At 36.6% G+C, this 26,314-nt stretch overlaps 1 protein-coding gene across 1 annotated transcript; it reads right to left on the bottom strand.

Moving 5' to 3' along the window:
* Nucleotides 1–278: 278 nt before the first annotated feature.
* LOC129278365 (uncharacterized) lies at nt 279–26,028 on the bottom strand. The gene is made up of 10 exons (XM_064110529.1): nt 25,844–26,028; nt 18,291–18,421; nt 17,525–17,763; nt 16,768–17,080; nt 15,349–16,157; nt 11,914–12,021; nt 8,633–8,765; nt 4,713–4,829; nt 3,813–3,965; nt 279–2,884 (listed from the first exon to the last, which is right to left on the bottom strand). The coding sequence occupies exons 2-10, from the start codon at nt 18,396–18,398 to the stop codon at nt 2,747–2,749; spliced, it is 2,118 nt and encodes a 705-aa protein (XP_063966599.1). The 5' UTR covers nt 18,399–18,421; nt 25,844–26,028; the 3' UTR covers nt 279–2,746.
* Nucleotides 26,029–26,314: the final 286 nt, after the last annotated feature.

Here is a 26,314-nt window from a genome sequence, read left to right as displayed (position 1 = left end):
TACCCTTCTCCCAACTCTCTACTATCACTCTTCTCTGTATGTCTCTCTTTCTGTTTCTATGTCCGTCTGTGTGCTTCACAGGACCCCCCCCCTCACTCTCTCTCTCTCCATTGACTATAGTCAATATCAACTGTAGCGAACATTCGAACAAAAATTTTGATCTCTTTGCTATCAATACTCATGAAATTATAATATTTCTCTAAACTGCCAAATAGTCACACACAAATTTAAAAAATAGCATTAAAACATCTACGAAAAAAGTAAATTTTATACATGAATGCCATTATCAATGAAAAATATATTTTTGTCAAACGCAAGTAATATACATATAAAAATCGAATCATAATCATAGTAATGCTGCTTGACTGATATAAAACGTGAAATACACACAAAATATAAAGCAGAGATTAGAAAATTAAGCTCCATCCCCACTGAAAGACACTGAAGTAGTACAGACAGGGGCCGAACACAGTTGTCAAAGGGGGGCGGGGGCTGAGCCGAAAGTGGGGGGGGGGGGGGTTACCATGCAAAAATCACAATCAGATTGTAATTTTTAAGTTTTTGTAAACGGTTTTGCCCCTATTCCCCGGGTCCGCGACCCCTGCATAAAGACTCACATGACAAGGCATAATGGTGAGGCACTTCAATTGATTTGAACTCTTGTTTATTTATACCAAATACAAGAAACCTTCACGATGTCTCCTTTTTTCTGTTCATGCAGCCATTTTTCAATAATGCGTATACAAATATTAATTTATTCATTCTTTAATAAAGGGGCAGTAAAAATAAATCTGGAATGATTAGAACACCAGAACTTAACGTTTTCAGTCAGGCACCTGACCACTTAGCAACGACAACCCCCCCCCCCCCAAAAAAAAAGATCTTCCTAAACCCAGATAAATTTAGGTGGTTTCAGGGGCAAATCTCCACTTAGGTTCTCACCCCCCCCCCCGCCTCCTCTCCTACCCGATATTTGCATTATCATGTCGACCCCTTTATTTTACTCCGAAAAATATATCATCCCTTTAAAGGGGGAGGGAGGCAAACCCTTCGAGTATGTGTGTTATAACTATAGTCTTAAAGTATACCCTTCATCTCAAAGGCTTTGAGATAAGGATAAATATCGATAATACGGAGAATAAATTTGCCTATAACTTTACTCGTAAAGAGAAACGAAAAACGTTTCGAGAGGATGCATACTTGTTTAGCAACTTGTTAACACAATAATTGTGGTATGAATGTATTTGGTGGTGAAGTCGTACGTTATCATTGATCTAGTGGGTCCGATATAACAAGACTACACTGCTCAGAATGTTGCATCATGGGTTAGTGACCTGGTCACATTTGAGTAGTAGAGAACTTGAGGTGGTACAATACAAGGCTATATTGGCTTTAAATGTCAAGTCCACTTCAGAAAAATGTTGATTTTAGTCAATAGAGAAAAAAAAATCAGTCAAGCAGAATGCTAAAAATTTCCTCAAAATCGGATGCAAAATAAGAAAGTTATGACATTTTACAGTTTCGCGTCTTTTTCACAAAAATGCCTATGTGTACAATCTAGTCACATGCAAATGAGAGACTCGATGATGTCCCTCACTTCTTTTGTTTTTTATTGTTTGAATTAGACAATATCTCAATTTTTACAGATTTGGCAATAAGGACCAACTTGACTGAACCATAAAATCATATAAGCAATGGTAATTCCACATGTTTAGGGAGAAATAAAATCTTGCTTCACAGGACAATGAGGAGAAAATTTGAATTTTTCCATATTTCATATAACAAAATACAAAGAAATAGTGAGTAATGTCATCAGTTCCCTCATTTGCATACCTACCAGGATGTACATATAACTATTTTGTGAAATTAGGGGAAACTTAAAAATGTCATTACTTTCTTATTTTACATCCGATTTTGATTAAATTTTCAGTATTATGCTTGCTGGATTTTTTTGATATCCTTATTCAAATCTAAAGTTTTGGTTGTGATGGACTGAATTAGTGGAGGCTGGTGGCCAGTGCACTCCAATAGTATTCATCAGTACCTGACGGGCTTTCATCAAGTCGTCGAGAATTTTTAAAATTACATTTCCCTTCTTCCTTTCAATAGATGCATCGTCAGTAAATTAACATTATTTTTCCCACTAAATGCACAGATGATATCCACTATCATGAAAATACTTGAATAGTAATTGAACTAATAATACCTGTGGTCTGTAAATTATTAAGGAACATAAAGTATGAGAAAATATGATGAAGAGGAGATGTATATGATAAAATACAAATGAAAATGGAACCAGTATGTAATCAGATTACTGATTTGCACACTACCGTAGAAATGTCACTACATATATTTCATCCACTCGGTTCACATAGTTTAAAAGAGATTGACATTTTCATCCCTTCGCAACAATTCTTTGAAGTGATACAAACTTTAAAAAATGATATTACTTTGCAATTTTTCATTCGATATCGGTGGGAATTTAAAACTTACCCATCTAACCAAGATAACATTTTTCATTCGGCCCGATTGCGATATTTTTTCATCAATACTCGTGCAACCGATCGACGTGAAAAGGCAGTGGCAATGACGATATAATAGGCTGTTTTGCGGATGCCCAAGTACTGACGAAAAAAAAAAAACGCGACCCGATTGACTTGGTCTTGAAATCGAATTTCAGAGTATTTCCCGATACAGAAAATCGAGGACGGGGTGGTCATGGATTTTCGAATCGTCGAGAGTATGTCTAACTACATTTCCCTTCTGCTCCAGAACTATGATCTTTGACTTCTTCACAAGAAGTCTCCCTGAAGACATTGGTGATATCAACTGGAATGAACACAAGAGCGAGCTCACACCCTGATCGCCGAATCTGATCCAAAACCTACGAATAAATAGAATAATATTGATATGATAGTGGTGATGTTAATTATAATGATATCAAAATGATGGCGGTGTATGCCAATAGGAAGAAACAAACGCATTATTACTGCTTTCATTATCTCAATATCATACATCTTTATTTGCATTATTAGAGATAATGTTGGTGTTGTCCTTTTGGTTGTAAATATAATCATGATTATTATGATTATCATCATCATCATCATAAAAATGATAGTAGTGAAAGAAGTAGTAGTAGTAGTAGAAGTAGTAGTAGTAGTAGTGGTAGTAGTAGTAGTAGTAGTAGTAGTAGTAGTAGTAGTAGTAGTAGTAGTAGTAGTAATAGTAGTTGTATAGTAGTAGTAATAGTAGTAGTAGTAGTAGTAGTAGTAGTAGTAGTAGTAGTAGTAGTAGTAGTAGTAGTAGTAGTAGTAGTAGAAGTGGGGGCTGACCATGCAAAATATCACAATCATAAGGTCGTTTTTACGTTTTTGTAAAAAAATGGGGACTGAAGTAGTAGTAGTAGTAGAAGTAGTAGTAGTAGTAGTAGTAGTAGTAGTAGTAGTAGTAGTAGTAGTAGTAGTAGTAGTAGTAATAGTAGTTGTATAGTAGTAGTAATAGTAGTAGTAGTAGTAGTAGTAGTAGTAGTAGTAGTAGTAGTAGTAGTAGTAGTAGTAGTAGTAGTAGTAGTAGTAGAAGTGGGGGCTGACCATGCAAAATATCACAATCATAAGGTCGTTTTTACGTTTTTGTAAAAAAGTGGGGACTGAAGCCCCTGACCCCCCCCCCCCCCACCCCCCCCCCCCCCCCCCGCTTCCGCGGCCCCTGGAATAGTGATAGCAGTAGCGGTTTATTATCTTTATAATTTATACCATTATTTTATTGAATATATGTGAAATACATTGTGATAAAAAGCTATAAATATTACTTACATCCTTTGGGGAGCTATCTAAGGAGACTGGTGACTGATTTATCTCAACTAGGCTCCAATTTACGAGTATTCCACCATTGACTGCACCATGTGTTTGCGGCCGAGAAGGGTAACCACTCTTCGCTACCAGTCCATCAAAATCCATTGACGTAACCTGAAAGAGGTATGAAAATAGTGATATTAAAAGACCATTTTACATACAAAGGGGATGTGGGTGGTATTTGATCCCCCCCCCCCAAAAAAAAAAAAAAAAAAAACGTATTCCAGTGTCGTACACTTTAAAAACTGTGGTGTTAAAACTCACACCAATGGTGTTAATAGAGGACCACACCCTGAGGTGTTAAAATAACACACTAGAGATTGAACATAACACCAAAGAGTGTAACTGTAACAACCATAGGTGTTGTAATAACACCTATAGGTGTAAAACTAACACCACCGATTTAACACCGGTGTAAAATGACTGGTGTGGTCCTCTATGTACACCGGTTAACACCACAGTTTTTGCTGTGTGGAAGTTCGTTAAAAGTCTGGCATATGCCATTTTGACTTCGTTTATATATCGATAAATAAAATGATTCTATGACAAATTTACTTTTGTTTATAATGGGTTAGATGAAACTTGACCCATTCGCTTCACTCGTTAATTGCTGTCAATTATTCAATATATAGTGTACCGTATTCCCCCTCAACATTTTGTCTCATTAAGCTAATTGACCAGTGGACTTATAACAGAATCATTACAAAGTGATTTTTAAGGAAAATTTTCTCTATTTACTATTTACTACTTTAAACTTTTAATATTTATAATATTAATTGATGGGGCGAAATATAAAGCTTACAACATACGTATGAATAATTACAAACATTAATGCATGCAGATCTAAAGCAGGACACCTACCTCATTGCCTTGACTTTGGTTCCCGAATTCGAGACCCAGAGAATCGACATCCCCATTGGCTGACATGGTCACGTGACACATGATCCCATGCATTACCCTCTTAATATGAAGCTGTACCTATATAGGTATTGAGAAATATACAATGTGTAATTCCATGAAAGTGTTTGAATAAATGTACGAGCAATTTGAATACTGTAAAGCCCCCCCCCCACCCCCTCTTAGAAAAAAAAATAAATAAAAAAGTAAATAAATAAATAATGAAAATAAGACATAAATGCATATCTCACTAACTACAGTTTTAATATCAATTACATTAAGATTTTGACTTTAACAAACGACTCTCATGCATATATGTTTTCCACGTTCCACTTGGGACCAACTGTCAAAATATCATGAAGAAGATATTTATTTGAGAAATTTATTTTGCCTGCTATATTTCATCAGTTCTAAAAGTCGTGCAACCCAACGGATAGCATTGTCGTTCATCACCGATTTTTTTTGTGTGTGTTTTTTGTCTGGGAACATGAACTGAGCTTGAATAAACGCTTTTTATCGAATTAATTATATAATATACACATTGATGGGATGAAATGCAAAACACATTTTATGAGGGGAAAATAACGAATGACAATTTTCATCGTTTAGAATAACATATATTGGAAAGTTTCTACTTATGAGGAATAGGTATATAGCTAGAGAGGTAGCGCCATGTTAATGATATAGCCTCAACAAAACTTTAAACTGCAAAAAAATCTGAACATTCATTTTATTCCGTTTGACTTTTCACAGTGGCGTAACTACGGGGAGCATGGGGGGCACGTGCCCCCCCCCCCCAATCGGCTGGCCAAAAAAAAAACGGGGAAAAGGAGAAAAAGAGGGAGAAAGTAAGAGAAACGTAGTGGGAAAGAATAAATTATTGTTCATTATAGTTATAATAACAATTATGTTATGTTATATTATATTACATATAAGAAACATTTTTCATAACTTTATTAAACCTAATTAATTTGCTCAGGGCCTATGTCTTCATTGTTCCTGGTGCTCGCATTGCCTGTTTAACGAGATATATAATCCTGTTGTACTAAAACCTCCGGTTTTCAAGTCAATGTACACCAAATATATTTCTGTTGTTATTTTTGTTGTATGTAGTGACATATGCTTCATTTTCATGACTACTTAAGGACGTTCCACAGTTATGTTTGTGCGCATTATGATCTGCGCATAATTTACACTCTGCGCGCTGACGTCACAATGGATGAACAGGTGATTAATTAGCTGCAGGTATGAGCTGATTTTTCTCATCTTCTGCACTTTAACTGCAGATCCGATGCATTATTTTATGAAGCTAAAAAATTGAATTATTCCATGGACCATAAAAAAAAATTCTCTGCAATTTCAAAATACTTTACTCTGCAGTGCTGCCAAGAATCACGAATTTTACCCCGAGTTTGAATAAATGGTAGAGTGGTTTTGATTTTTTTTCTTCACATAATATATAGATACAAAGCATTCGGCGCATTTTTGGTGTTTTAAAAAGCACATTTGCTCTAATAAAAATGCTGATAGTTTAAAAACAAGCACATGAACACCTATTTTTTAATATTTGTACCTCTTAGATATACCTTCCTCTACAACTCTGCAAATGTTGGTGAAAATGACATGGATTTTGAATAAAGTGCAGCATTTATTGTACGTTTGTAGTTTGTTACTGAAATTTTACTTTTTTAGATTGGGATTTTGTTATCTCTTACGCCATTTTTAAGAATTGACAGTGCTGTTAAACTTAAAATTGCAAACAAATAGCACTATAAATAGATTCTCCAGTCTAACGATACAATTATTAACTCTCTTGCGAAATTTGATGACTTTTTCATGTATTTTGACTGAGTAATATAGGTTTAAACTCATTGTAGTAATCTTGGGCGGTCTAAAAATGCCAAATTATTTTGAATGCGCAATTCTTAAGAACATCAATTTGGGTGAACTTTGAAGCTCTATAGCAAAAAATCAAGCACATGGACCTATGTTAATTTTTGCATATTTCGAATATTAAGGTTGTGAAGTATATCTATGTGCAAAGTTTAGTGAAAATGACATGGATTTCACTTTAACTATGGAACGTCCTTAAAGTGATTGCCTTTTAAGGTCTTGATATGTAACATTCTCTGTCCGTGCTTACGTTCGCATTAGTGGATTGGTGATATACGTCTGCTCTTCATGAATTCCTAAAATCAGTCCTTAAAATGTCCCTTTTTTCTAATCTGAATATTAAAAAAATTTAGCTCGCGCTTCGCGCTGGCATCATTTGGATAGTGAAATACGGATGGTCTTAGTGGATTCCTACAATCAAGCCTTAGAATGCCCCTCTTCAGGTCTGAATTTCTTATATTTTCAGCTCGCGCTCGCAATATTTGATTAGTGAGATGTGTATATTATTCATGATTACAAGTGCTGCATGTGTTTAGATGTAATTCTAACAAAATCAGCAAGCGCTTGGCACTCGAATTAGATGATCTTTGTAAGATATGTATACTCTTAATGGATTCCTAAGATACAGTTCTTAAAATGTCCCTGTTTGGGGTCAATATATACAAAAATTCAAAAATTTTAGCTTGCGCTTCACGCTCGCATTAGTTTGTTGAGCGAGACATTTACGTATCATGATTACAACAATTTGCTTATAATGTCCCTTTTTAGGTCTGAATATAACAAAACTTCAGCTCGCGCTTCGCGCTCGCATGTAAATCATGTATACAGTCATTTCAGTGCTGTAGCCTAAAAAAACTACAAGCTGCAAAAATCTTAGCATTATGATCAGATTTTACATTGAACATTAAAAAAAATCGATTTACGACGACAAAAACGGGGGTAAATGGCTTACATGTATAAAATATTTCAATTATCAAAAGGATATGAAGACATATTCAAGTTTGCAAGCAGTTAATTTTCTGTCACTGCATTTCCATCACAGTTTGAAAACCTTTAGAGTTGTCATTAAAAAGATGCATGAAATAAATTGTTTAGGTAAACTGGTGAAATGTGCGAAATTTCACGAATGTAAACGAATTGTTTAGAGACTAAGAGTGGTAAAGAATTTCAAACATGCTGCATTTTACAATAATGGACATGTCTTGGAGTAATGAAATATATTAGTTAGGCCTATACATTATAAGTAAAGTAAATACATTAAGTAATACATTATTGTAATTACCAAAAAGGGTCTTTCGAAAAGTACATACAGACTTTGAACAGAGTCAACATAAAGTTGTATGTCTTCAAGGGAGCAGCGACACAAATTATACTAAAAACAAATATCTTATGTATGTCTATACGTAAAGACCGATTAAAGATACAAAATTCAATGCAATTAAATATTTTATTTCTTTCAAATGACTTTTTCAACCATTTTCAAATGAAATATACAAATCAATAATATGAATACATTAAAACGATGAATGTAAAATACAGTATGTATATTATGTATATGGAAGAAGGCGTAAAAAAAACAAAATAAAGCAGGCGCTTGTGTCGGGATACGCCTGTAAAACTATATATAAAAAAAAATAATAATAAAAATTATTTAAAAAGATCAGGGAAAGGAAGAGAAGAGAGAAGAAAAGAGCATAGAGAGGCAAGCAAGTAGAAGAAGAACGGACATGAAATACTTTGCATGGTATAAGATGTATTATAGACAAAGTGGGGGGCATTGTCTTGTCTTTCCGTTGATGCCCACAATCAAAGTGTTGATTATTATGGCAAAGTGAATCATTGTTGCTGTGTTATTTTGTCCCCCCCCCCCCCCTTCACTTGTGCGCCTTGAGCGTCTCTAACGAAATGGATATGGCGCCTAACAAATCGCATTTATTGTTATTGTTATTATTATGATTAAACGGTAAAATAATATTACATCAGAGACTTACTTTATTCTCATCTGTTGTTCTGAAGAGTGTATAGCAGAAATCTACAGAGGGCAGGGTTTGTCGATTTACTTTCACTATGACGTCATCGACGTGTAGCAAAGAGTGCAGTTTGGTACCCGGAAGTGCAGCGACACTATTTTGTTAAAAAGCAAAAGGGGGAAATTTAACGACTTCCACACGTATCTATTTTTTTTTCATTTCAGACCAGAGCCCATGTCGCTCGGATTGAGCAAATTAAATAAAAGCCCAAAGCCAACATAAGAATGTAACCCCACCCCTACCCCTACACACGTATGGCTCGGTGTAAAAATGGCAGAGGTAAAAATGACAGAGGTAAAAATGGCAGAGGTAAAAATGGCAGAGGTAAAAATGGCAGAGGTAATTAAGGCAGAGGTAAAAATGGCAGAGGTAAAATTGGCAGAGGTAAAAATGGCAGAGGTAAAAATGGCAGAGGTAATGTAACAGTATATTTTGCTAGGTTTATTTATTTAATCTGTACTCTTACAGTTGGCTTTCCATACTTTGTTGTTTACATTCAACTTGTTTATTTCCATTCCAACTCATCTCGTCCTTCTTTCCATCCTCACAATCCACATACATTGTCATGATTTCATCTTTCATTCCATCTCCACAATACATCTTACATAGCAACACAGGTTCATTGCATTTCATTCTTTCATTCAGTTTCCCCTCAGTCATGCTTCCTGGTTTTCCTTTAGCTTTCCACTCCACATGGTCTTATTGTTTAATTCTCATTAGGATTCAGTTTAACTCATGATCACCCTTCTCTATTCTCTGATTGGTTCTTATTTCTAAATAGGGTTAGTTCATTTTATAGTTCATACCATTTTCCTTGTATTTGATTGGTTGATTGATTATCCAATGTGGGTAGATGTACATTGGCAGGGCTTTTCCAGAAGATTGGATTGAAAAGTAAAGTCAGTGCTGATCTGGACTTCATCGTGTTAAGTTCTCATTTATTCTGTGTTCACCCTATCTTCAGTTTAATAATTTTAGTTTAATTAAAGTAAGGAGAGCTTAGGAGATTGAATTTACAGGAGAGCATAGGAGACTGAAGTGTAAGATTTTAGAGCGTACAAACGGTCATGTTACAGTAATAATGGCAGAGGTAAAATGGCAGGGGTTATAATGGGAGAGGTAAAAATGAGTGCTAGGTAAAATATGGCCAGTCTTAAACCCCCATGCAATGAATTGTCAAACAGCCCCCGCATGTACATACATTAAATAAGAAATGCACGTCACGGTTAGGCATTTCATCACCATTATGTCTTCATCGGCCTAACAATGCTATTTACGAATTCGTTGGAGGTGTACCGTGAATGAACGCTTTTTAAAAAGAAATCAAACGTCAGATATTTTTTCTTTCAATTTATCAGGAGCAAAATGAAACTGCACTATTCTCATTCATCATTTTATAGCATTCCTTTTTGTCTGGCTGGTTTTTATATCTAAAGTTTTGCCAGGTTTACCGATGCAAAAAGGAGGAAGAGAAGACATAAGAGAGGTGGAGAGACAGAGAGGGTTACGGGGGCGGGGAAAAACATAGAGAACATAGCGGGGAAAGATTAGACGTTGAAATTGTCACGAATGATTGTGGTTAAATATTATGTCCTTATTTGTAATGTCGTCTGTACTATTCTTTTTAAATAATTGAATGACAATAAGCATGCGTTCCCAAGCTTGGCACTGAATATGTAACTGATTATGAAAATCAATAATAATCTTGTTTTGACTGGTAAACCAATTTGGGGTCGATCGAGGGAGACCGTCTGGTTAAGATTCTTTGCATAAAAGAAGACCCTGAATCTTTACCACTGCATCCAATATGATATAAACGCCTTGATTGTCATAACCCTTGGAAGCGGAAGTACTGTTGGGTACTTTGTACACCCTAAGCAGCACCCTCTTGGTAATTAGCTTGGTATGCTAAAATGTAGAGATTTGATACAAATCTATGTTATTTTTTCAAACAGAAGAAAAAACGTTGTTTATTATCTAATTGTTATTATTTTTGTTGTAATTCTTTTTCTGACCTAAATGAACTTCATTTAGTTGAAATGATTTTTTGTGTCATTTTCCCCTCTTAACCAAATCTCCTTTCATTTTGGAGTGAAAACTTCTTTTTCACGGCTTTTTAACAAACCAGCACCCAATTTTTCACTAACTTTTCAAAAGTAAGTGGTGCTCACTCAAGCGGAAATATTTTTCCACAGTTATTATCGTCATTTGCTTAAATGGATCTGTACCAATGTTAAAATGTGGAAAATCTTCAGGATCTTAAATACGGGGGATTTTTGACAATTCATTGCATGGGGGTTTAAGACTGGCCATATTTTACCTAGAGCTGTCATTTTTACCTCTCCTATTATAACCCCTGCCATTTTACCTCTGCCATTTTTACCTCTGCCATTTTTACCTCTGCCATTTTACCTCTACCATTTTTACCTCTGCCATTACTACCTGTGCCATTTTTACCTGTGCCATTTTTACCTCTACCATTTTTACTTCTGCCATTTTTACCTCTGCCATTATTACCTCTGCCATTTTTACCTGGCACCCTACGTATACCCTCAACCATACGTGCAAATACTAGGAATTATTTAATGTTAATCTTTGTAGTGTATAAATCAGACTTTTCACCAAACTTCTCTAAATATCTGATGGGTTTGGTTTTTCTCCATGAAATTGATGAAAGAAGCAATTGCTTATCAAACTTTTGTTATTCATTAAAAAAAACACCCGTCATCCAACATTTACCTCTCAAAAATGTTGCCCCAATCATAACAAACTACCTTCCTTGAAACACTGTAACCATGTTCAACATAAGTGACAGATTTTTTTTTTCTAAAAGAATGGACACAAGGTGAAATCAAATTTACAATTGATTGTCAATTCCTTGACAAACGATACATATACCGTAAATATTGCACCGGGGAAGGGGGGGGTAAGAATTTTTTTCTGTCAAATTAATGTTGTGGATATCAACGTACACGGCAAAAACTGTGGTGTTAACCGGTGTACATAGAGGACCACACCAGTTGTTTTACACCGGTGTTAAATTGGTGGTGTTAGTTTTACACCCATAGGTGTTATTACAACACATTTGGTTGTTATATTTACACTCTTTGGTGTTATGTTCAATCTCTAGGGTGTAGTTTTAACACCTCAGGGTGTGATCCTCTATTAACACCAACTGGTGTCAGTTTTAACACCACAGTTTTTACAGTGTACTGAAATGAAAGAAAATTTTGTTTTCTCACCAAATGCAATCACCAACACACACCAGCTTGATAGTTTGTGGAGATAGGTCGGTTTTGTCTACTTCGACAACGAAACCATCTTTACGAAACAGCTCACCCCGAAATCTCCTACAGAGTAAAAATGGAGAACACGACTTGTAAAATGTTATGTATACTACTTTTCAGTTTCATGACGGTTTGATGAGAAAGAATATTTTGCTTCAGCAAGTTGAGCGGTATTTTTCGTGAAAGTTACGTTAATATAACGGTATTCAAAAACATTAATGTTGTACTTAAAGTGGAATTCGACAACAGCAACATATTGGATATAATTGTAACGAATTTGTAATTGGCCATTATCATTATTTCAACTATGTAAATTACTATATCGAATACTTTCATCCTAAGGGGTCCCCGAATTACAAGCACAGCTACAAAGTGGACGTTTCCATTTTCAACATTGATATATTCATCTACGATATTTCATGATCCACCTAAGTTTCTAAATCATTGCGATACATACATGAATATATAGTATCACATTTTCGTTTCTTACTTCAATTGTTCATTATAACTGTATTTCCAATGATTAAGCACTATTTTGTTAGAAATAAGAGAAAAGATAAACACTGAAACTGAATTGTCTTAAATTTCTTGAGGGCTGTCGAGAATAAAAAATTTAAACTCCATTTTAAAACGGAAACTAGTCATCGACTGATGATCACGCTCGGGTCCCTTTGCATGAGAAGTTATCTGTACCGTTAGGGTATAACTTAATCATCCAATGGTAACTACCATCAGTGGCGTACCGTGGGTCACAGCATTGGGGGGGCACCAGCAAAAATTTTAAGTCACTTAGTGAGCGCGCTCAGATGTCAGGTATACTGATAGAGACATTTTAAGGAAGCACTTGTAGTCATTTGTAATCATGAATAAAAAAAATACGCATCTCATCAATCAAATAATGCGAGCGCGAAGCGCGAGCTGAAAATTTTTGATATTCAGACCTAAAAAGGGACATTATAATCGACTTTGTAATCACGATACGTACCTGTCTCGCTAAACAATGCGAGCGCGAAGCGCGAGCCGAAATTTTTGTATACATTGACCCCAAACAGGGAGATCTTAAGGACTATATTATAGGAATAATCCCTTAATAGTATACATATCTCACCGTAGTCATCTAATACCAATGCCAAGTGCTTGCTGAATTTGATAGAATTACATTTAAACACTTATGAAGCACTTGTACTCATTGTAATCATGAATAACATACGCATCTCACTAATCAAATATTGCGAGCGCGAAGCGCGAGCTGAAAATTTAGGAAATTTAGACCTGAAGAGGGGCATTCTATAGCTTGTTTGTAGGAATTCACTAAGACCATACGTATTTAACTAACCAAATGATGCGAGCGCGAAGCGCGAGCTGAAAAATTTTGATATTCAGATCAGAAAAAGGGACATTTTAAGGACTGATTTTAGGAATTCACGGAGAGCAGACATATCTCACCAATCCACTGATGCGAACGTAATCACGGACAGGAAATATTTTATATTAAGACCTTAACATGGGGCAATCACTTTAAGTAGTCATGAAAAAGAAGCATATGTCACTGCATAAAACAATAATATATTTGGTTTATATTGACTTGAAACGGGAGTTTTTCGTACAACAGGTTTATATATCTCTTTAAACAGACAATGCGAGCACCAGGAACAATGACATCATAGGCCCTGAGCAAATAAAGTTTCATAAAGTTAGGATAATTTTTTTTCTATGTAACATAACATGATTATAATATCATATACCATTATAATGAATAATAATTTCTTCTTTCCCACTACGTTCCTCTTCCTTTCTCCCTCTGTTTCTCCTTTTCCCCGTTTTTTTTTTTTTTTTTTTTTTTTTTTTGTCAGCCGATTGGGGGGGCACGTGCCCCCCCCCCCATGCCCCCCCGTAGTTACGCCACTGACTACCATGGTAACCAAACTCGACATCCAATCAAAATCAAGGATCCCATGGAAGTAACCATACGTTTACAGAGTTAATATAAAGTAGCTTTATAAGGAACGGGGACCTGAGAGCGTTTTCTAATAGAAATTCATTGTCGTTGTAAAAAGGGAATATGCATATCGACATAACGTTTATTTGCAAAAACTTACTAGGATAACACGATCAAAGTAAATAAAACTGTCAAAAAAGTGTCGGTGATTAATCTAAAATTAATATCACTGCTTTCAAACTATATTCGCTGGGCAATTACTGATCGCAATCCATATGTGTGATGAATCCCTGTTACCAAAAATTATAGAAAGAAAAACAAAGTCAAATCACCCCCCCCCCCTCCAAAAAAAAAAAAAAAAAAAATCCTAAAACTAACAATTCCAATTGCACTTTCTTCCTATACAGTGCGTATCACTGTGGGTAATATTTTCACATATATTCTTGGGTTTGGGTCTCATCTATCCGATGAAAGTAAAAGTTATGACAGAATGTTACACTTGAGTGAGCACTGTCCATTTTTGTAAAGCTCGCAGAAATCTGTTTGCGCAGATATGCTCGTTTTCAGCTATGTCAAATGGAAAGGACGAAATCAAACTTGTCCTGCGACACATTTCTCATATATTTCCCTTGCACTTTTAGTCAATTGACATAAAAATGTATACATTCAAGCATTTTGTAATAATTTTGCCACCCAAATTGAAATTTCAACACTTACTAAGCACAACCCTTACCCTTTTTGTGCCAGCTGGATCTGAGGACAACTGAATCTGAACAAAAGTTTATATCAGACATATCCAGCATTATCATATTTTTATCATTTAAAGTGGGTTTACATTTCATTTTTCATTTAATACTTGTTTCTCCACACTTTTCCCAAGCTTGGCAATGATTAACAAAATAAAAAACAAGCCTAAGCAATTTCATGTAAATCACAGCTCAGTGTAAGGCAAATTTCGTCACGATGGCCTCGGTGTGTTGGGGAGTGGATGGGGCGCAATGCACTCTTCGAAGCGTTTTGGGCAAGGAAACAAGTTTAAAAAGGTAAAAGATATCTTCAAATCAATTTTACTAGCTATAATCCACGTGTTCTTCATGATTAGGGTCTACTTTTATTGGCATAACTATTTCAAAATTCTGCGCAAATGATTTTTCACTAACTTTTCAAAAGTAAGTGGTGCTCACTCAAGCGGAAATATTTTTCGACATTCATATCGTCATTTGCTTAAATGGACCTGTACCAATGTTGAAATGTAGAATAATCTTCAGGATATTACACATGTATAATTTACAGGATTTTTTCTAAGTGTAATATTTTTTGATACGCACTGTATAATGATCTCTTTTTCGAAATCTTGCTTAAATTTACATTGAAAAAAATGGTGTTTCTTCTGATGATAACTGCCATCTTCCAAATATCGTTCAAAATGTTTAGGTGAACAAAATACTCACTGGATATACGCGTGCAGTGACTCGTCCTTCAGATCATTACTCTTCATTTTCTCAGTGATTTCCTTCACCTTGTCACCACCTGATGGTCTAACCGTTCCTGCAAGTTTGTCATGGTGCTCACTCTGTTTCTGCTTTTCCAAGCAAACAGTCTTTTCCCTTTCAATAGAATCCATTTGATCGACGGGGGCTGCAGGTGGTTGCGGTGCACGCGTCTTCTTGGAAGACTTATTCCTCAACGGTGCTCCCTCCTTTATATTAATTTTACGCGTTGGGTCGTCATAATTACGCGCTGGGAGTTTCGGTGGCACGTCAAAGTGGTTTTCTTCAAGGTAGAAGTGGGTCCCTCCACTCTTGAGTCCTAGATTGTCCACATGCGAGACCGATGATCGATCGTCGGAATCCTGGACGGACATGTAGGAGTTCAAATCGGACATAAAATCTTCATAAATCTCATCCTCCTGATCTTGTCCGCCTGGCGTCGGGACTTCGTATCCAGATTCACTTGGGCAAGCCTGTTGAAGTCCCTTTGGCACAGATCGTGACTGTCCGTCGCTGAGCCTCTTCAGCTTACCCTGGTCCGGAACATTCAGGCGCAAATTCGGTTGGCTGGTACTGGTGTTCGACGATGAAGAAAACGGTCGTATGTTAAAGTCATATTCCTCTTCAAGTCCATATATGTACTGATCAAGGTCATTACGATTTTCCAAGTTAATATAATCTCGTTTGCCTACGGATGAACTTCTCATTCTGTCTTGAGAGTTGAGAGAGTGGAATGCCGATAGCTCGGATTGATGATCATTGGCAGAAGGCTGCAGAAGTAATCAGAAAGGTTTCGATAATTACACTTTTATTTTGTACCCAAGCAGGAGATGACAACCCCCTTAAAGATTTCTATGGGGATCGCCTCGTCCAGGAATGTCAAAGAATGAAATAATGTATGGTAAATAATAAATTCGAACTGAATGCTTAACCTTCAGTAAATTGATACTTTCTCTCTGTCACTTTATTCTCCTCGTGCATAAAGCCTATCAATTTATGTCACATGCAATAGTCATTATATAAGTCAATTGCTTGAGATTTTTTTAGCATAAACATCATTATGATGATAAAAAATTATATACAAGTAATTAATTTGAGACAGGATTCCATTATCCGAAACGGAAGACATGGCAACAAGAAAATTACTGAAATTACAATTTGTGTTCAAAAGTACTCGAAATCTTTGTCCATAATTTTCGCCAAGCATGATCACATGACTGTCATATTAAAATAATGGATCGACAAAATGCAAATTGCTTAGGGTCTATACTAAAAGAACGGAAATCATCCTTCTAAAAGCAGTGGATGCGAATTGCTGATACTGATGTGACGTGGCATACTCCCATACTATTTGAAAAGAGAATCGATAATCATAATCACCAGTTTGGGGGATCTTCGATTCTGGTGCGCCAAGGCTTGGGCACTGGAAGGGATGGATGAGATGGAGTCTCGATGTTCCACCTGGAACTGACCAGCGGGAGTCGTATTCACCCTTCGCCAATCAGGCCCTGATCGAGGTGCGGTGTCCGCCGTTTGGTGAACGCTACTTGGAACTCGTAATTGATCCCGGGTGCCGCGAAGGACGTCGAAGGACTCGGACGAGTCCGTGCTCGTTGTCGAAGCCGTCGATGGATGATAAATCGGTTCTTCCATGGCACTGCGAATGGCGTCTACCCATTTGTTACGTTGCCGTCTGAATAGAGATCGGGGAAGACAGATATACATATCTTGATTCTTGAATTTTGTTCCTTATTGGGGCACTATCATGTGCATGATGAAAATTCCACGTAGCTGTGACACTCAACGTAGAACAATGAACTAACTCACACCTCAGGGAATTAAATTATATCACAACATTGAGAAAAGGAGTATATCCTAGATAAACTTCATCAGGAAAAGTGGACATGCATCTTCCCTGACACCTACCTCTGTTTTGTTTTGTTTCCATTTCAAAGATCGGTTTTCATAATCCCAGGGATAACGGTTTAAATGATCTCAGATCATTAACATATACAACAAAACAAGACAAAATTAGGTCTCGATACAATAATAGAATGATAAAAATTACAAATCTATTGACAATTCTTTTGAAATCATATCCTGCGACTACATTTGCCCAAACAAACGGAAATCTTACTTGGTCTCTGCCTTCAGAAAAACGATTCTCTCGCCGCACTGGATGCAGAGGAATGTCTCATTGCTATGTGGGGAAACGACTACCTTGTCCGGTAGATTCATTTCGATAGAACATCCTTTTATCAAAAGTTTCTTGGTTGCCTTAACTCCTCCAAACTGCTTAGGGTAGCCTAGAAGGTACGTTTGGCCAGCATATGATACGAGCCGCCAGTATAACGGGTTCAGCTGGTAATCACTCGTCTGCAAAGTCAAAAGGAAAGTCGTACATTTTAGAACGGTTGCCTCTCCTTAATTCAAGGTACCCATACTCACTGGACACCCCCATTGATCAGTTAGTAACAATAAAAAAGAAAATTATTAAATATACATTATGTTACATTAAAAATTAATTTATTTTGAAACCAGTGACGCTGATTTGGTCATCGTGCCACAAAAGGGCATTTTAGCAATCAATTCGCAGACGCTTTCTACGAGAACGCTGATTATCTTATACCAAAAGCCTTTCATAACAAAGCAGTCCTTGTCCGCGAAATCGGTGAATCAAAACAGCAGTGTCGTCCTGAACTCTGGAAAAACGACATATTTGCAATTTTTCGTCTGGTCCGAATCTTAAGACGCTGCGCTTGTCCCGGTCCACCAACTGTCGACACTGACCTCTAATCTGTCCAGTGTAATTTGACGGGCATTTTCAATAGTATTCTCAACGTTGCAGAAAGCGTCTGTGAAGTGGATGCTAAAATACGCCAACGACACACCTCCAACTTTACCTTTAACATTTTAATGCCTTTCTTTTCAAGGATCGATAGTACTCCAGCCTTCACTTCACTGCCGTCTGACGCAAGTATTGACGCGGGTATATCTTTCATCTGCGCCATCGCTTGAGATCCTGACGCACAATCTGAAAGGTAAGCAAAATTTATCTGTAAAATATTTGACCTACTTAACTTCTAATTTCATTAATACCTCAGTCACATTTGCTCTACGGCGGCCGTATGGCAAGTCGGAAACATGCACCGTTTTAACATTTTTGTACCGCCTATACGTATAGGTAGTTTGAATTTAAAAAATAATAAAATGGCTGTTTTCGACTCGCCATACGGCCGCCATAGAGCAAATGTGGCTGAGGTATAAGCGATGCCAAAATGTACTGAAAATGAAATGTTTTTAAAACCTCAATTTTGGGGATTTGCTCGTGCAATGCACTTTTGCATGCATTTTTTTTCGATATATTATGATTCACTTTTCCAAATATCATAGGATCTAATGTTCTTGAAGCGAAGGTAATTGGCACAATGAAAGCTGTAACGTGGAATGAATACTTACCAGTGGCGGATCCAGGGGGGTGGCGCAGTGGGCGCGCACCCCCCCCCCTAATATTTGAGCGAAGGCGCCGCTAAAAAAAAAAGAAAAGTAAAGTAAAAGAAAGAAAAGGCGCTGCTTGAAAAAATAAAAATAAAGGAAAGAAAAGAAAAGGCGCCGCTTAAAAAAATTATACACTGATATAATATTAGCAACAGTAATACTACCCCCCAGCAAAGCACAATCATATCATCTTCCTTATCTTTTCTTTTAACTACCCTTTTCCCAACAACTTCGCCGGTTAAAAATAATCAGCAGTGCGCTGCCTGCATATAACTGGCGCCAATCAAGAATAATCAGCGCCACCTTAATCTAAATCGGCGCCGGACAAGAATAATCAGCGCCATTTGGTTATAAATCGGCGCCAGTCGAGAAAAATCGGCACTGCCAGAGTCTTAACCGGCGCCGATCAAGGATAATCTGCGCCACCTAAATCTAAATCGGCACCAGATAAAAATAATCGGCGCCATCTGGTTATAAATCGGCGCCGGTACAGAAAAATCGACGCTGCCTGAGTTCTTAACCGGCGCCGATCAAGGATAATCAGCGCCACCTAAATCTAAATCGGGGCCGGACAAGAATAATCAGCGCCATCTGGTTATAAATCGGCGCTGCCAGAGTCTTAACCGGCGCCGATCAAGAATAATCAGCTCCACCTAAATCTAAATCGGCGCCGGGCAAGAATAAACGGCGCCATCTGGTTATAAATCGGCGCCGGTAAAGAAAAATCGGCGCTGCCTGAGTTCGTAACCGGCGCCGATCAAGGATAATCAGCGCCACCTATATCTAAATCGGGGCTGGTCAAGAATAATCAGCGCCATCTGGTTATAAATCGGCGCTGCCTGAGTCCTAACCGGCGCCGATCAAGAATAATCAGCTCCACCTAAATATAAATCGGCGCCGGACAAGAATAATCAGCAAAACTTTGCTAAAACCCGTTGCTAGTACCGGGAGTGTATAATTACGCAACCAGTCGTATATTGAGATTGAGCTACACAACTCGTTCTTTATTTAAAATCGTGCTTAAATTATCCGCTTCTCAGATTTGAATATAAAAATTTTCAGCTCGCGCTTCGCGCTCGCATCATTTCTGTAGCAAAACCCCATACTTTTTATGATAAATAGGTGAATAGAATGTCCCTTTTTCAGGACTAAACGTCAAAAGAACACCCGCTTCGATTTGCAATAATCTTTTGCTGGATATAATCTTGTTCTTTATTTCAAACGTCCATTAAACTGTCGTTTTTTCAGATCGAAATATCAAAATTTTAGGCTCGCGCTTCGCGCTCGCATCTATTGTTTTTTTTAGATACCCATCTTAATCATTGGTACCAAAAATGCATAGAATATCAAGCTTTCTGGTCAGAATATAAAGAAATTTCAGCTCGCCCTCGGCACTTGCATTATCTGTGTAGTGAGATATGTATCCTCCTCATGAGTTACTACAAACAGTCCTAAACAGGCACCTTTTTCCTGTTTTCAGGTCAGTATACTAAAAAATTTCAGCTCGCGCTTCGCGCTCGCATTAATTTGTTGGTGAGATATGTATTTCTATCTCATGAGTCATATAAATATATATATATATATATATATATATATATGCATATGTGTTTGTGTGAGTTTGTTTGTTTTGTGTGATATCGAGCGCCTTTGGAAAGTTGATTCATGATTTGCCCCCCAAATCTTAAAAAAGGATCGACGCCCCTGTGTATATATATATATATACATATAGTAAAAAAAAACTTGTATCTCTATTAATATACAAAAGTATTGGCCTCATCGCAATAAAAGGGTTAATACACGAGATTTTGAAATCGCACATAACATGCATAATTTGTGTTACTTTTTGCTTGTTTCTTTCTTTAATAAGTTTTTCAATCTCTCTCTATATATGTTTAGAAAGATTATATGTTTAAATTGATGTATATTTCTGTTATATTGAGATATGTTTAAGTGGAATTCAGGGAATGGTCGTACGCAGCAAGAAGAAGGGAATGGGGGGCACATTCGCGATCTGCTGTTGTGAAAAACAATTTTTTTCCCTTAACATTTCATGAAAACTATGAAAAATGTGCAAATGTGAGATGTGCACCAAATTTTCGAGTCTTGCCCCCCCCCCCCCCCGGAAATATTATCTGCGTGTGGTCATGCAAAATGGCATGACTGGAAATCCTACATTTTGAAAAGAGCATTTGACAGGGTCAGACTTTACCCCTTTTTCAACATTTTCTTTTATGGCGCCGGTGAAGTGCAAAAATATGTGCGCCGCTCGACAGTGCGCCCCCCCCCCCCTTTCGCCAAAAGCTGGATCCGCCTATGCTTACAATGATAATACCTACTCTTGGCATTCAATTGTGATTACATTAAAATAATGTTTCAATTCATCATCACGATTCTATTTGTTGTTGATTTTTGGGGGGTGGGCTGAAAATTAATGATTTCATTTTGTAACAAATTTTAGTTCTTAACTAATAGTTTAAATAGAATAGTGAATGAAACTCTCGGCGTTCAGTAGCCCCACGCGCTCTAAAAAAATATTGGGTAAAAATCCTTCATGAGGGTAATTATGTCTCCAACCAACATTAGGCATTTTTGGGAAAATTTTTACTTTTCCAGTGTGATAAAAATTTTGCCGAATTTTAAAGTAATTGCTTGGTATTTTTTACCCTTACTGGACAATATGCTTCCCGCATTGAGTAAAATACTGCCCGACATTGGTTAGACACATAATTACCCTCGTGCTGGTTAAAATTTTACCAAATATTTCTTACTGTGCAAATAAGTGACTTTGGATGATTTTTTTCAAAAAGAGAAGACCCTTTATCTTTTTTCTCTAATTAATGATAAGATCTAAATTAGTTTTGCTTCATAAATGCGCAATTGACCCATTGAATTGACCCTATCCTTGGCTCGTTCAATATGATTGCTTTTTCCTAAGAAAAGAGAACCGGATTATCACACTACCGAAATTCCCAATCTGCGTCAGTTCATGATATTTTATGTAGGCCTATACGTTGAACCAATTAATAGTCTTTCACAACAAGAGCGGACGGAAACTGTTTCCTGTTGAGGGGGAAGAACTATTTTATTTTCTCTTTGATTGAAGGCGGACGTGCACGCTATACAGGGGCGGATCCAGGATTTTCCAATGGGGGCACATTTTCCCGATAAAAAATTGACAAGCAAAACCAAAAAAAAAAAGGTTTTCACCTAAAATTGAAGGTCATTTTGTCCATGGAAATTTTGACACGCGAAAAAGGGAAAAAGAAAAAGGGTCTTCACTTTCAAGGGGGAGGCACACTTGAGTAAAATCGGTATATTTACATTACAAATTTTGTTTATATCTCTCTAAAGGGGGCACTGGCCAGCAATGCCCCCCCCCCCAGATCCACCACTGACGCTATCTCCAAATACGGGGCTGCACTTAACTTGCTGAGCTTTCAAAGCAGTTCAATATGAGTGAGCGCTGCGACCGATTATTTTTTATGGAAAAGAGTTAATCTTGATCATGATAATTCCAAAATATCTTACAACATTCACATTTTTATCCCTATTTCTGCTGAATATGGCTTATTTTTACACTTAGTTTGCTGTCCAAACTTTCTCTTTATACCATCACTTACAACGATCTTTTCTTTGATCACACCCCCCCCCCCCCCCCATACAAGAAGGGCATACATTTTCTGTGTAATTGCCAGAGATAACCAGACACCTCGATGCAGAGAAGAGAGAAGCTTTATGATAATCAACATCATGTTGCTGGAATAAAATCCTCTTGAATATGGGTTTCACGAGCGAGCAATATCGAGCGAGAAAAACAAGAATTATGTCTCCTGATAATAACTGGCAGTATCATGATTTGTAAATATAATCACGAATCTCTGAATAAAAAAATATTCTTCTTCTTCCTCTTTTCTTCTTCTTCTTCTCCTTCTTCTTCTTCTGATTCTTCTAAAATCTTCACTACCTCTTCCATATGCATGATATGTGTAACTTGTCAATTCCGATTTTCATTATGCCTTGTGCTTTCAATGCATCATGTGTTTATAACAAAAATAAAAAAAAATTCATAAGTACACGATCATACTACATTAAAAAAAAGGAATTGAATCGTCAAGTAGCATGTCGAATCATGTTCATATTCCATTTTCGATTTTTCAGCAAACGAAGAATAACTTTCAATGACATGGGAAGCCGTCGATTGTCTTTGGACAGTATGTTTTGAAGGGAATATGGAGAAATAGCCCCCGTGATTTTTTTTATTCTTAAGGAAAGAGGAGAGAAGATGAAAGAAGTTAGAGACAAAACAATGGGAAATGAACAATGAATAGAAAGAGACTGCTTAATGTGCAATTGAAAATTAGAAATAAAGATAAATCCCGTTTTTTGCAATCTAGCCCCCCCCCCCATTGGCGGCGGAGCAGAGGATTATCTTTTGTGTTTGGGGGGACGCAATGATAGACGTCCCCCCCCCCCAAACACGAAAGATAATCATCTGCTCCGCCTCCAATGCCCCCCCCCCCTCCCTCAAAATACCCATGGCGTCGCTCTTGCCTGCGTCTGTGTATATTATTGTTTATCCATTACATTAACCACTTCAATATGTTTCACTTTCATTCTCATTTATATATTTGAGCCCTGGTAGAATAAATAAGATCAAATAGGACAGGAAATAAATAGGAAAAAGTAAAAAAGAACAAAACACTTATAACTGTACTTTTGTCAACAGTATAGTAGATATGAAAGTAGTAAACTACTCTTGTAACATATTTAAAGGTTCCATTAAAACGATTAAATCATAGGAATATTAATCGTGGAGAGTATATTTTTTTTATGATGATGAAATTATTTTTAAATCAATTTGAAATTGTAAAGGGCGGGTAAAATTAGAGGTGTATCACATATAGGTCTACATCACTAGCGTACCTACGGGCACTAGCGTACCTACGGGGGGGGGGGGGGCAGGGGGGCACTCTGCCCCCCCTGACGAGTCACAACCCATGCAAAAACGTAACTTTGCCCCCCCTGACGGGCTTGAAAAACTTTTTTTTGCCCCCCCTGACGAGCTTTAAGACCTTCAATGGTCCCCTGACGAGCTTGAAGACCTTTTTTTTTTTTTTTGCTTGTCAAATTTTTTTCTGGTACGAAATCCTTTATTTGTGATCGAAGTTTTTTTTTTTTTTTTTTTTTTTTTTGCTTGTCAACTTTTTTCTGATACGAAATCCTTTATTTGTGATCGAAGACCTTTTTTTTTTTTTTTTTTTTTGCTTGTCAACTTTTTTCTGATACGAAATCCTTTGTTTGTGATCGAAGACCTTTTTTTTTTTTTTTTTTTTTTGCTTGTCATATTTTTTGGCGGACGGTTTTGCCCCCCCTGTGGAAAATCCTAGGTACGCCACTGCCTACGGGGGGGGGCAGATTTCCCCCCCCCCCTGACGAGTCACAACCCATGCAAGGGACATATCCCTGCCCCCCTGACGAGTCTTGAAGACTTTTTTTTTTTTTTGCTTGTCAATTTTTTTTCTGGTACGAAATCCTTTATTTGTGGTCGAAGACCTTTTTTTTTTTTGCTAACAAATTTTTGGCGGACGAATTTGCCCCCCCCCCCTGTGGAAAATCCTAGGTACGCCACTGGTCTTCATTAAAGTATTTCAAAAAGGGAAAGAGAGAGAAAAAAGAATGGAGTGACATGAGTACGATATATTTTCCATTGAAATTATGGTATATTGATCATCAATATTTGTCATTAGTTGGGGGAATATGTAACGACCACAATCGCATTATTTATGTAATCATAAATTCAAACGAGTTTAAATTGAGTGTATGAATATGAAAACAATATAAGTCAATCTCTTGGCGAAATTGGATTTGATATTGGAAATTATTGCCTATATAAACAGGACCATCTTGCGTTTAAATTATATCTTTAAAGGACAAGTCCACCCCAACAAAAAGTTGATGTAAATGAAAAGAGAAAAATCCAACAAACATAACACTGAAAATTTCATCAAAATCGGATGTAAAATAAGAAAGTTATGACATTTTAAACTTTCGTTTAATTTAACAAAACAGTTATATGCACATCCTGGTCGGTATGCAAATGAGGAGACTGATGACGTCATCCACTCACTATTTCTTTTGTATTTTATTATGTGAAATATGAAATATTCTAATTTTCTCCCCATTGTCAAGTGAAATAAAGATTAATTCCTCCCTCAACGTATGGAATTAGCATTGTTTAATATTATATGGTTCAGTCAAGTTGGTCCTTATTGTCAAATCTGTAAAAACATGAAATATTGTATAATTCAAACAATAAAAAACAAAAGAAATAGTGAGTGATGGACATCATCGACTGTCTCATTTGCATGTCACTGAGTTGTGCATATCACTGTTTTGTGAAAAATAAACGAAACCTTAAAATGTCATAACTTTCTTATTTTACATCCGATTTTGATGAAACTTTCAGCGTTATTCTAGTTTGATTTTTCTCTTTTTATTCAAATCTACATTTTCCTGGGTTGGACTTGACCTTTAAATGAAATTTCGCCAAAAATTAACCAAAAATTTCAAAATAAAAAAAATAAAAAAATAAAACCAAAATAATCCTCAGTGGTTTAACACAACAATCTTTGAATTTATCTCGATCTAATCGAAATGAATTATCTTGAACTACCTTGGACATTATTAATATGCATTATAATCAATTGGCGTTCAAACAATTAACATATAAAATAAAGAAGTATAATGATCTGCATGTCTTTAACCAATTTCACTCCACACCACATATGATTTGATGAATAAATCAGTAATAAATATGTAATATATTATGAATAAACTATTCTACAATTTAATGATATATTAATAAGCTATTGAGTACAGGTCTGCATTATTTAGCATCAACCCGTATTATCCATCAAACGAAAGACAACCCACCCCTTGAAATAAAGTTCGAACTTACCTCGAAAGAACTGGACCTGTATGCTTTCTGGAAAAGTGCCTGTTTCGATAACTTGTGTTACGAATCAATAATATTACAAGCTCTCCCTTAATCTAACCTCCACATAGGTCTACAGCAGGGAGATCAATGTGCTGTGCAAAGCTGTAGATCTATTCAAAAACTAAACAAATCTAAATACGTGTCTCGTTCTCTCTTCGGGTCCAGATGAAGTATTAAAAGCTAAAAGAAAAAATCCCCTGTTACTATATCCAGCATCATAATGTCATTGGGCGCTGAGTAGAGGAATGTTATCTAATCCCTTCGCAACAAATAAAGTTAAGCGTTATAATTATATGTTGGAGCGTTCCGTTGTAGGACCTATAAAGCGACCTTTGGTCAGGCTGACAAATATGACGCTTTTCCTAGCTGGCTAATGACAAAGCAAGCATTTATTAACTTCTATCAGTTGTTTGTTTTATAATGTGCAGATAC

Source organism: Lytechinus pictus, chromosome 15, assembly GCF_037042905.1.
Source record: "Lytechinus pictus isolate F3 Inbred chromosome 15, Lp3.0, whole genome shotgun sequence".
Classification (NCBI taxonomy): domain Eukaryota; kingdom Metazoa; phylum Echinodermata; class Echinoidea; order Temnopleuroida; family Toxopneustidae; genus Lytechinus; species Lytechinus pictus.
The sequence above is the reverse complement of the archived record's forward strand: the minus strand, read 5'-3'. Positions and strand labels throughout refer to the sequence as shown.